At 40.3% G+C, this 12,939-nt stretch overlaps 1 protein-coding gene across 1 annotated transcript in view; it reads right to left on the bottom strand.

Annotated features, from left to right (window-relative positions):
* Nucleotides 1-12,101, bottom strand: part of KCNH7 (potassium voltage-gated channel subfamily H member 7) — a 233,447-nt gene extending 221,346 nt beyond the window's left edge. The window contains exons 1-2 of the mRNA XM_027782345.2: nt 11,250-12,101; nt 8,976-9,206 (exon numbers count right to left, since the gene is read on the bottom strand). Of these exons, the coding sequence (XP_027638146.1) occupies nt 8,976-9,206; nt 11,250-11,325 (307 nt within the window). The 5' untranslated portion in view covers nt 11,326-12,101. The remainder of the gene's footprint in view (nt 1-8,975; nt 9,207-11,249) is intronic.
* Between the last annotated feature and the right edge of the window lie 838 nt (nt 12,102-12,939).

Genomic DNA, 12,939 nt, shown 5'->3' with positions numbered 1-12,939 from the left:
ATTTGAATGAAAATTAGCAGAGAATGCTCTAAGAAACAATCGCAAAAGGGCACAGATGCCAAAGTCTGAGAACAGCTGGGAATAAGTGCTTTAGAACATGTGTGTTAGTGATGAAATGTATTTACATGATGATTAGCTGCTTTTCAAGCAGCCTAGGTATAATACAAAGGCAAAAAATCTGATAGAAATCTCATCTTGTTCTGAAGTCATCTCTGTGTCCCCTGTGGATTAAAATGGAGGAAGGTTTTGTCTGCGTTTTGCATGTTTCTTTTATAACTTTCTGTCTTTGTATGTAGTATCTCAGATCCAGCTAATACTAGTTAGCAATGGCATAATATGCCTCTACCAGCAGTGCTCTAATACCTAAAGATCAGGATTGTTAGTGCTGCAAAAATTAAACTTTGCAGTTTAATTCTGTGAAAACTGTGGGTGCACAAGCCAAGTCCTGTGTCTGTAGGTATTGATATCTTGCTCTCAGGCCTTTAAGAGTGTTTCTGGGAGCAGAAACAATCATTTACTATATAGTCCCATGCATTTGCTCTAAAAATGCCAACATTTCATAAGTTGATACTGTCAAGATCAGTATATTTGGGTATTGTGATAAATCCTGATTTCCCGGTATTTGAAGTAAACTCTTGCTGTGTTTCTCTGAACTGAATTGAACATTTAGGCAAAACTTTCTGGTTTCCACTGCAGTCTCATGTGGCAAATCAGTGAATTAAATGAGGTCATAGCAACATGTAAAAGAAAGGATTTTAATTGATTGTGGTACTATGGAGGAACAAGGACAGGAATGTAAAAAATTTCAGCAGGTAAGGAAGTACTGAGGGCAGCTGTGATTTCTGGCCTAACCTTTCTTCTGGACATTTCTACTCAACTATAGCAATTAATTAGTTACTAATGTTTACATTTAAACACCACCTTTAGGTTGTGATGATCTTTGTTAAGAATGAAGCTGGAATATATTCTTTTTGTGGATAACACTTCCGTGCTATAATCAAGGGCATTATCAAAACTAGGTAAAATTAAATGTATAACTAGTCTGGTAATGAAACAGAAAAAGAAAACAGGGCCTTCCCTGTATACTATTTACTTTGTATTTCAGATTGAATTTTGGTATCCTTTATGGTGATCTTTACTCATGAGATTTCACTGTGATTACAGAATTAAAGAATTAAGAAAAATAGAAACTAAAACGCTATACTGTACCAGAAAGCTGGTGGGGCAGCTTAAAATGGCGTATCTATGGAAATGCTGGAGGTCAAAAAGCATTTTGTGACTAGTTATGGCTGTAATTCTGCTTTCCAAATGAAATTTTAATTTAATTTCTAAGAAATAATTCAAATGTGAATGTTATTTCCTTAAAACAAAAACAGTATACTAGACTAAAAGGTTCAAGGTATACAAAATTATAACATCAATACCTCTCACCTCTGAGATGAACTTTCAGAGATGCAGACTGTGTGAAACCAGCTGTAACTATAGAGCCAAGATACCCCACTGTCATTGTCATGCATCTGCTCTGCCTAGATCTAGGTTCACAGCTACAGTTCTGATTGCTTTTGAGATAGAATGGTTTCCACAGTCAGTTAGCAATTTCCATAGTCAGCTTGGTCTTGCTCTGAATCCTATACTGCTTGATTAAGCTTTTTCCATACTTAGCTGGGAAGCTGAGAAGAATATGGACTGTCTAGCACATAGACTGAGTCATACACTAAGTTAAATATGTAGGGAACCCTTTAAAACTGGACATGAAACCACTCAGATCAAATCTGATGCATACCACTATTGTCTTCCATTGCTTGAAACCAGAGGGAACAGCACCAATGTCCACATCGGGACTATTCACAGTGCCATGTTCTGAAGTTTGTATAACAGCAAATAAGCCTAAGGCTGCTATTAGAAAAGCAGTTGCTCTTCCCCCATGTCTATTGCAAGGTATGATGTCTGATTTCCTCTCTGCATCTCCTCTTGAAATACGGGCCAGTTAGGTGGAGAAAAGAACGAACAAATCAATAACACATATTAGGAGTATGGAATAGCTCCCTTATCAGATTGTAACATTAAAAAGGATGCACGCTGCAGATGGAAAGAGGACACAATAATATCATGTGAAACCATACCAAAAAATAGACTAACAGCTTCTGTTCTTTTTGTCTCATAACCCAAAACCAAAATAGCTTTCACTAAAACTGTAAGGAACATATTCAAAACAGATAAAAAAACTTTGTCAGGCAATGCCTAATTAAAAGATGAAACTCTGCTCGGCACTGGTGAGGCTGCACCTTGAATATTGTGGTCAGTTTTGTGCCCCTCACCTCAAAAGGGACATTGAGGTGCTGGTGCATGTCCAGAGAAGGGCAACAAAACTGGTGAAGGGTCTGGATCACAAGTTTTATCAGAGGGGGCTGAGGGAACTGGGGTGGTTTAGTCTGGAGAAGAGGAAACTCAGAGGGGAACCTTATTGCTCTCTACAGCTGCCTGAAAGGAGGTTGTAGGTGCGTGGAGGTAGGTCTCTTCTCACAGATAACTAGCAGTAGAACAAGAGGAAACGTCCTCAAGTTGTGCCAGGGGAGGTTTAGATTGGATGTTAGGAAAAATTTCTTCACTGAAAGGATGGTCAAGCATTGGAACAGGCTGCCCAGGGAGGTGGTGGAATCCCTGGAGGCATTTAAAACACATGTAGATGTGGTGCTTTAGGGACATGGTTTAGCAATGGACTTGGCAGTCCCGAGTTAACGGTTGGACTTGATCTTAAAGGTCTTTTCCAACCTAAATGATTCTATGATGTTATCATTCTAAACAGCTTAGAAAACTTCAATTTTGAGCACGTGTATTGTACTGTAAACTTCTAGTCCCATTTGACACCAGAATGTGACACCTTTCATACCCCTGTGGGACTCTTTTTGAAAGTCAGTAGTCATTGATTTTTTGTAGCTGTCACAAGGGAAATTTGGGTCCCTTGCTTAGTGTAAGTTGACCCTGTGAATTTCTGAATCCTGCTGTAAAACTGTACTGTGAGAGTCCAATGGCAGAAAAGTTCCCTCTGGACACTACTGAAAATGAAAGACTCCTCCTAGCCTGCAGGTATTTTTATTTGTGCCATGGAGGAACTTAAAACTGTCAGAAGGGATTTTTCCAAACTGAGTAAGTTGGGGTTTTTTTTTCTGTTAAAGATGCAGCAGCTATAATAATAGCAGTTGTATTTTTCATTGTTTGTTGAAATTAGACATATCTAATCATACCTTTTGGACCTTAAACACTGACAAAGAGAATAACTTTAAAGGCAATTTAATTGGTGTTCCTTTTTATTCAGACACTGTCTCTCATTAGCAGGAATATGCGAATGGGAAAAAAATTACCTTCTGTGAAAGCCCTCTTCTTATTGAAAATAAATTCATCTTAACCTGGGAAGAAAAAAGAATACATTGGAAAGCCAAGGAACCGAAAAATATTGTTGAAACTGGCCCATAAATAAACATGCTTAGTATATCTGAGAACAGCTTTATAATAATTATTAGGTATCCCATGTGAAGCGTGCATAAGTGACCCATGGCTCTAGGCAGGCACAGGAGCCATAACTAAGCAGGGATGGCTAAATGAGATATTCTTACCATTGAGGTATCAGCTCGCTGCTGATAGTGCTCCCTATTGCAAAAAGAGCAATACTGATTGGGACGAGGAACGGTCTTGTCTCTTCGGTCAAGTGTTAAAAGCTAAGGTAAAACCATGACACTACAGGCATAAGAAAGAGTCATCCATTTCCAATAGCTCAACACCTTCAGTCACATTCTGGAGTTGATCAAAGTTGATTTTTATAAGGATGTTTGAAAGAAGTTTGCATTAAGACAGAGGGCTTGGACAGCTTTTTGGTGGGGGGGTAACACTTGCTTTGCCAAAATGCAGTCAGATAGTATTCTTACACCAAAACCTCCTACGGTATCAGGGTATTAGAGAGTGACTTGATTAATTGACATTTCTCATCAGCTCTGGTAAAGGTACTGAATCTACAGTCAAGACTGTACTTGCTGACCCTCACATTAGACCTAATCTAAGGGGACCTGACACACATGCAAGGGTCTTTCTTTTCAGCTGTATTGTTAACTGATTGGTAGGTTCACAGCATTTACAGAACACAAACAGGTGATAAAATGCCTATGCTGACTGAAGTCTAGGTGCTGACCTTCTAAATGACACCCTGATATTTCTATTTAAGAACATTTAATATAATTTTCACTTTATTTTGTCAGTAGTTTTACGTATGTTTACACATTTTTTTATTTTCTTATCCTCAAAAAAGAGCTTAAAGGGCCTTAAAATATTATTTTGGAATCTTAGTGTGTTTTGAAAACACAAATATGTTTAATTTGGAAAGAATTGTGGCAAATTACATTTCTCAAACTGGGTAAGTGACAAGTAATTTGTGAGGCTTGTAAAAACTCTGCAAATAATTGCTTAATCTTATTTTTACTCAAACCTATACTCTTCTGTAGTGCTTCTTATCTCTAAAAAATATCCGATGTATACAGTGCAAGCTTAAATGATCGCCTTACCTCCCTTTAACAGGTATACTCTGTAGCCCATTGTTGTCCACAAAGCGTAAAGAAGTAAAAAAGCATTCAGTGTGATACAATCCTTTCAGATTATCACATATCCATTCTCAATCCCAAAATAATTATACTTTTTATGTCAAAAGCTTTACAGCTTTACCACCTCAAGCAATATTTTACATCTGTCAAGAATGATTTATGCAATAATAGCTTAAACTGCAAAATGGAGTCCTCAGAAGAAGAGCTGTCAAACATTTTCACCACAAATAATTTTATTAAAATAAGAATTTATATTCTCTATAAACAATATCTTACCTTCAACTATAATAATGATCATAATAGATATACGATTTGTGAAAATGAAGTTGTGAGATAGCAAGGAGTATACTATGCTGCTACTTTGATATCAGAGTGTAATTTTTTAATTAAGCAGATGTTAATGCCTAATGGGCAAGACTTTAAAAAAAACTGTTTCAAAATAATAGTTCTTGTGATTTGTCTGTATTGTTGATTTCTGTATTGTCTATCATTCTTTTTAAAAAGGGATATTTACATTTAAAAAGAAGTTGACTGAGTGTAATCCCGTGAGTACATCCAGTGACATTTGTGGAGCTTCTTGTGTGATGGGAACCTCTAAATACAAACCCTTAGTTTTGGCATCCATCTGTTCCCATTAACCATTTTTCTCAAAAGAATAAATTACTATTGATAACTCTGTAATTGCCTACTGTGGCACTACTAACAACAGGCCAGAGGACTAGAACTTCGCCTGGATTGTGTAAATACTCTTCTAAAAGGAAAAAGGAGTGAGAAGAAATTAAAACCAAATGTAGGCTATATTAATCTTATTCTGATACAAATACTGCAAGAGGAGCGAGTAAGGCTTTTAGCTGTGAATGTTAAAAACTGCGAAGACAGGGCACTGGTGTGGTTGGGACAAGACCTGCTGGGTGTGTAAGTAATGCTGGCATCCCACCTCCATGCCATCTAAACAATTACACAAAGCTATCACAAGTATTCCCCCTGCCCCCGCCCCACCCCATCCACACATGGCACCATGAAAAGGAAAACATGCCCAGTCTAGATAACACGTTTATAAAACCATACTACATAGAATTTGTGTTCTCCTTTGACCAGTGTATCTTCTGTCTGCTGTGTTTAGGGAAGTGTAGATTCAAGCAACTGCCATTTTCTGAAAATCAACCTGCTACAAAATATCTCCCATCCTTCTGCCCCCTTTTCTTCAAGTGTGTAATCTGGCCTAAAGATTAAAGCAGTGAACAAACAGCAGCATTCAGTCTTGCATCAACAAGATGTTTAAAACTCAGGATCTTGCACTTTCATCTAGAAAAAGACTATAGACCAGTTGAGAACATCAGAATCCTAATTCCTAGTACATATGCAACACCATTTTTCTAGTACAAGATTTTCCTTTTAAGTTGAACTTTAAGGCTGTGACATTTTAAAAGTGTGAGGTGGTATTTAGAATTAAAAAGAAAAAGCATTAGTTGTTTAGTGATTCCCTTTCTGATATCTGCATTACTGGACATCCGATGACAGATTACCTTTATAAGTGAGGGGATGTATGATCCCACTGACATTTGCTTTACTTTGAAATATTAAAATTTTTAATATAATCAGTGCCTTATGTAGAGTAAATGATAGCATGATGTGGAGTAAGGTTTTATTTACAAATGGTCCTCAGAAACTTCTGTCAGTGGAACCTCAAGCAATTCACATGTTTTTAAGCTGTCTTCCTCCTCCATATGCTTAATATTATGTTAAATATTATACAATGAGTAGCTATGAAACGTATTGTAAAATCATATTTTTAAGCAACTGATAGTTCATTCTAGTAACTTGGGTTACTCACATGGAGAAAGTTACATTTCTAACTGTACTGTATTGACTGAAAATATTCTCATATTTACCCACAGCACACAGTAAAAAATAAGCCACTAACCAGGCACTAAACTCTTAGATTTTTTGAAAATTCTTTAAAATAATTTTTTTTCAGAACCTGGTGGAAGTCCTTGTTAGTATCACCACTCTGTATATTGTTATTATATGCAGAGTATGTTATATATGGTGTATATATATACGCTGTCTATATTGCAAAAACAAATTTGCAATTTTGAAAAGTGGCGTAAGTGAAGAAGTGAAGATGAAAAGTGTAATATTTGTTTTTAGTAATTTAGAATAACTATAGAATATGTTTGCTGACATTTGTTATATCCATCATATTGGTAGTTTCAATTTTATGATGCCACTTAAACAGATGTTTTAATCACATTTTGTAAAGGAATTGAATATTATGTGGAAAGAAACAAAAAAGTCTGCATATACAAATGATCAAACTGTCAGACATTTACATATTCGAGTGTCAGACCTATCTTGTATTTTGTCAATTTTTGCCTGTAATCAGTGACAGGATATTTTAAATTATATTTACAATTCAAAATAATTCATCTGTATTTTTTTAAGTTTAGCAGTTCATATCAGTGCACATGGTAAATCCTATTTACATTTTGACCAGTATAATTCTAAGGAATTCAACCCAGATTTCTCTAGAACTGTTGTCTGTAGCTTTTGAAATTCCTTAACCTTCAAACATATGGTCTAGTAATTTAAAGAAACTGTTCACAGAAGTGAAGTTACTGAGAACCCTTATGCATAAGGTTGTTTACACTGAATAATCCATAACTCTCATTTATAATGCACTTCAAAATTCAAAACTATTTTCAAAATATATGGCAATTTTTATGGAGAGTTTTACTTTGGCTTGCCTCAAACAGATTATGGTGTGTTGCATGATGCCAGAATTCAGCATTTTGGAAAAAATATATCCTTAAGGTAATTGACAGATCAGCAATACTTTAGATAAGCACCTTTCCCTCCCTCGTAATGTCTCGGGAAACTGAAACACTTTTAAAAACCCAGATCTCAAAACAGTGCTCGAGGCTGATGGCTGTGAAAGTTAGCAATGACATTCTCCTTTTGCAATATTATTTTTAACACACGCCAAACACAGGCTAGATGTGCAAAAGACACACGGTGTCAGGTATTCTGAGAAATCTATGTTTGAGGCACAGCTACAACAACAATCTTGACCAAAACCTGCTCCAGACCACTGAACCAGATCTAAAATTAAAGAACTCTACTGAGGACGTGCTAAGAACATGCTTAAATATTGGTAGCGTGGGTAGAATGGTTGGCCCGAGTCCTATCTGAATTATACCAGCCTCAGCTAAAAATAATATTACTTAAGTCTCCCTGAGATAACAACAGAATTATTGAGAACAGGATTTAACTCTGTGACTTTAAAATTCAAGAGCATCCATTGCATGTGATTCTAAAATTGATGCAAACACCGCACTGGCACTTCCAGAACTAATTTAAGCTCAGCATTTGAATACAAATTTCCTTTTCCTTCTCCCAAGAGTCTACACAGCAAGAGAGAGAATAAGGTACACCACACTTACCCATTACTTGGATTTGTCTGAGAGACAGATGTTTCTGTAAATAACCCTGGGTAATTAAAAAATAAAACCACAAACCCATATCTCTACATATAACTATGGTGTATCATATTTAGGTTTTTTGCTATAATGTATCATATTTAGTTTTCTTGGTATGCATTTTTTAATCTGCAAATACAGTCATTTATTCATTTTATGCTCTGAACAGGAAAAATGCATCAGCATAGCAGATTTAGCCGTTCTTCATATATTGAGTTTTCAGCGAATAACAGGGAAACTCTTCATAGCTTTGCCATGCCAAAATTTTTACTCTGACAACATAATTCTAAGACAACTTCTGTGGCTCAGTTGCAGGTACTCCAACTTCACAATACCTCATCTCTGAAAGAGACTCCTCCCTTTCTTTACAAGCTAATGCTTTCTTCGTGACAGGCCAATTTTTGCTACATTTAACTTTGTTGTACTTTTTCCAGGAAAATACTGTATTTAAGTCAAGGCATGGTTCCAATTGTGTGAGGCAGGCAGAGTTAAGCCCCTGAAAATGATACACCATTCCTATGTCCTGTGAGATGAAACAGTTAAAAAAAAAAAAAAATCACATTCACAGGATGACCCCCCTGTGCTTGTGTTATCTGTTCATTGTTGTAGGAGTGTTTACTTTAGGAGATTGAACCAGCTGAGAGGGGAACTTTTGTTCCAACAGTTGCAAACACAGTGCTAGCTTCATTCAGCTGTTAGAGTCAGCATACAGTGATATACTCTATACACCCACTACTTTCAGAGCAGATTCCCCTACTGGTATACATAAGTGTACTTCACTGGACTTCAGTAAAATTACAATATTACTCCAGCAAAGGGTCTGGCCAAGCAGATGCTAAACACTTCCTTTACCAATCAACTGATAACCAGACAAACAAAAAGTCTTGAAAATAAAACCAGACTTTACCGTCTTTGTGATAATAGGTGACTTCAACTTTCCTCTCCTCTGATCCCAGCAGCGCTTGAGCTATTTGGGCAATATGATGTCTTTTGGTCTCTGGCCCATGAAGAAAGTCACAGGTGCAAGGTTTCTGCATGACATCTGGCCTGGAGAACCCAGTCATCTCACAGAACCCATCATTGCAGTAGATGATAGCACAATTCTGCACTCTAGCATTAGCAATGATGAATTTTTTATCTGCAATAAAGAAAGTGATGCATTTTTTAGTACTCTTTCAACATTTCATAAAGTGACGATTGCATGGATGGGTGCTAAACAGCCCTTCTTTTCACTGGGATGCCTGAAATGCAGAGATTTTTCAGTCATTTAATGCAGCTAATTTGATTCATAGCTTTTAAAGAAACTTCAATCAATTTAGAATACATTAAAGATTATGATACTTGTTTTAAGGATAAAAACCGCCAGATTATGCAAGTCTTCTGCAAAACTCCTTTTGACTTCAAAATTTTGTCTTTTTTAGCTTCACTGGAGCCCAGGTGATGAGTGCCAACCCATCAGCCGTAACTCCAGGAAAGTCCTTGAAAAGTTAGTAGCTTGTTTTGGGGGGAAACTGGGGGCTCTACACAAGTGAACAGCATCCTGGAATACGGTCCAACCAGCCCAGTCTATCTGTAGGGATTTTCATTGAGGTGAATAACAGCAAGTTTATAGTCAGTATTTCAACAACAGTATCTAGAAAAGAACATAGAACATGATAATTTTTTTCCCCTCTGTGATTGTTTTAAAAGTTACTTTTGTAAAGGAAAATATTCCTTAGGGGAAAAAGGAAAAAAAAAAAAAAAAAAGGACCATAAAGGTACAAAGGTACATGAAAACTAAAGACTATGATGGAAGCATTTTGTGCAGTGCACTGACATTCTGTGCTTCAGTCCATCATCCTTCCCCAAATGCTCACCTGACAGAAAGGTTCAAAAGTTTTCAACTGTTACTTCATTTATTTCTGTTTATCACTATAACAAACTATTGGTATTGTAATTATAAATGTGCAGCTTTGATACATTTACTGTTAATAACATGAATTTCTGCTTACTTAATCACACTAGGATGTCCCTTACTTTATAAAAGACTTTTTACGTGACACCAAGTTTGCAGTACAAGTCTTAAAAATTTTAAAGATAACCTGTCTTTGAACACAGTGAAATATTTGGAGAGAAAAATATAGATTTCATTCTTGCTTTTTCTACTGTCTTTCAATCATGCTGAACTTTAACTTATTGCTTGCTTATTTAGTAGATACTGCTTTATCCTCTTCAAAATATATACACTTTACTGCACAAAAACTTTACTTGAGTAGCAACACTGACTCAGCATTTAGATAAATTAGGACTACAAATACTGTCTTTATTTTTCCCCCCCTCAAATATTATAAATATTAAACATGGGCTTAAGTGTAAGGAAGTATATCAAAGGGAATTAGCTGTAAGCGTTTGCACCCGACTGATACTAAAACTATGCTAAATATTTAAATAAATGTACATATATCAAAACTACTGTTTCTAAATGAAATTCATTTTAAGCATCAAGTGTTCCTTCTTAGTGTTAACAGCAAACCTGTGTTCCAGCCAGAAAAACACTTCAGCTTCAGCCTCCTCGACAGGTAGTAAACTGCTGCATTGGAAAAGATCTCACAGACTCTCCCCGAGGATGCATTTGCTCCAGTTTGATAGATATTTTAGGCTTTCACAAACATAGCAGAAATATTTGACAGCTATGTTAAAATGCAGTCATGACAACAAGGTAAGAGAGTATTTTCCCTTTAATAACTCCTCTGCATATTATCTGTTGCCTCTAAATCTGTTTCCTCTGAACAGTTCTGCTTTATTTTGAAAAGACAATTATAATTAATAATAACAGTAACAATTGTAACAGTAATAATAATAAATCTAGCTTATTTTTTAGACATGCACAGGCAGCAAGATCGCACACTGCCATCTCACCAATTCAGAAGGTAAGAGATATAACTTCTATAGCTATACAACACGGATACAGTCAAAGATAAAAACTATCTCTTGAAATAGTGGGGGAAAAAAAATCCCAACAATTCAAGTCGGTAATCTGTATTCTAGATGAAACCCAATGTTACTCCTGCCAGGGATCCCCTCCTTACCTCTGGGGTTTTCTTTCCAAGCTACAAACTTAAAATAGTCTGGAGCTGCTGTCCATTTAGTCACAAGCAGAATCAAACTACTGTAGCAAAATAGAGAGAAAGAGAGAACTTACTTTGCCCTTCAAATTTTCGTATGATTGTACCCAAAAATGTATTTTGTGGTGCCACATGACCTCTGCGAACAGGCATGTTTGTACAGGTCTTCGGTTTGCTGTGCACAATGACTTCTCCAAGGATCTCCTACACGGCTCCAGCCCAAAGCACCGAGCCCGCTACCCTTTGTGACAAATCATCGTCCTCTGGAGCTCGGAAATCTCTTCCCATTAGCACCACTTCTAGACACACGCTTTTCCTAGCGGAGTCAGATCCATCCCCCAGTTTCTTTCTTTTTCTTTCTTTCCTTGCTTTCTTTTCTATTTTTTTTTTTTCCTGGAGGAGCTCGGATGCTATTGTCTGGGGTGGGTAGGGGTGGGGTAAGCAGGAGGAGGTGGTGGGGGGAAGATTACAAGGGTAATCGATCTCTACCACCAAACATCGCCAATTTTCCAAAGCAAATGGCTGTGACCCGGCAGTTTCCGACGCTGTAGTGATGGTTAGAGGGCTGGAAGACTAATGTTGCTCCGCTGCCAGAGGGAGTGACGTTCCCCCCTCCGGGCTTCACCACGGCGCGCGGCAGCTCGGATTACTCAAGCGTGGCTTAGCAGGAGCCAGCCAATAAATCTCTTCAAAACTCGGCGACAAGCAGCGGCATCAGGAACGAGCTACACCCCGGCGGCACCGCGACGTGCCACATCCCCCGCGCTGCGGCTACAGGGGGGCAGCGGGCAGCCAGGGCGCTGGCGGCGGGGGGGCCCCGCCACCTCCGGCCGCCCGCGCTCCTCCGTCCTCCCGGCACCGCCGGCCCTTGCGCGGCCCCCGAGCGCGGCCCGCCGGGGAGCCCCAGCGCTGCGAGGCCGGGGGAGGGAGGCAGTTTTGTACACGCCCCGTCCGGCGGGGGGAGGCGCGAGCGGGGGCGATTTTGAGCGATGGGCGGGGAAGGGACCACCGGAGCCCTCGGCATCCTTCCCCGCCCCGACGGAAGGGATCGCCCCCTCCTCCCGCAGCGTGGCCCTGCGAGGACTTCCCCCCGCCCCACGCACCCCTCCCGCCGGGGAAGGGGGTTCCCCCCGGTGCCGGGCGCTGCTCCCCGGGTGCCGAGCAGGTGCGAGCCTCCGCCCGGGGGCCGGGAGGGGGCGCGGGGATGCGAGCGGCAGCGGGCAGAGGCCGCCCCCGCCCGGCCGGGGGGGGACCCGGCGGGCACCGAGGCCGCCCCGCCGCGGGAGCCGCGTCCCCGGGCCGGCTCCGCCCCGCCGCTCGGGGCCGGGGCCGCCCGCTCGGAGCTGGCCGCGGTGCTGAAGCCGCCCCGCCGGCGCGCACGGAGGCGCCGCCGCCCGCGGTCGGGCCGGGCGAGCGCCCGCCCGCCGCCCCCGCCCCACTCCGCTTCTGCCACCCGCAGGAGCGGCCGGGAGAGCTCCCGGGGGAGCGGGCGTTGTTGGCCCGCTGTAATTAAGGCTTCCCGCAGCACCCAGCGCGCAGAGCGGGCGCGGCGAGAGCCGGGGGACCTCGGGGGGTGACACGGGGAGGGAGCCGGGGGCAGCCATGCGGTGCGGGAAAGGCGTCTCCAGGGGAGCGCGAAGCAGCAGCAGCTTCTTAATAAACTCACAGGGGGGAAAAAAAGAGAGGAGCACCTGCTCACCGTTCTTTGTAATCGCAAACGCAGGATATTGAGCCGGCACACCACCGCCTCCCACCTGTTCTTCCGCA

The sequence above is a fragment of the Falco peregrinus genome, chromosome 8, assembly GCF_023634155.1.
Source record: "Falco peregrinus isolate bFalPer1 chromosome 8, bFalPer1.pri, whole genome shotgun sequence".
NCBI classification, from domain to species: Eukaryota; Metazoa; Chordata; class Aves; order Falconiformes; family Falconidae; genus Falco; species Falco peregrinus.
The sequence above is the reverse complement of the archived record's forward strand: the minus strand, read 5'-3'. Positions and strand labels throughout refer to the sequence as shown.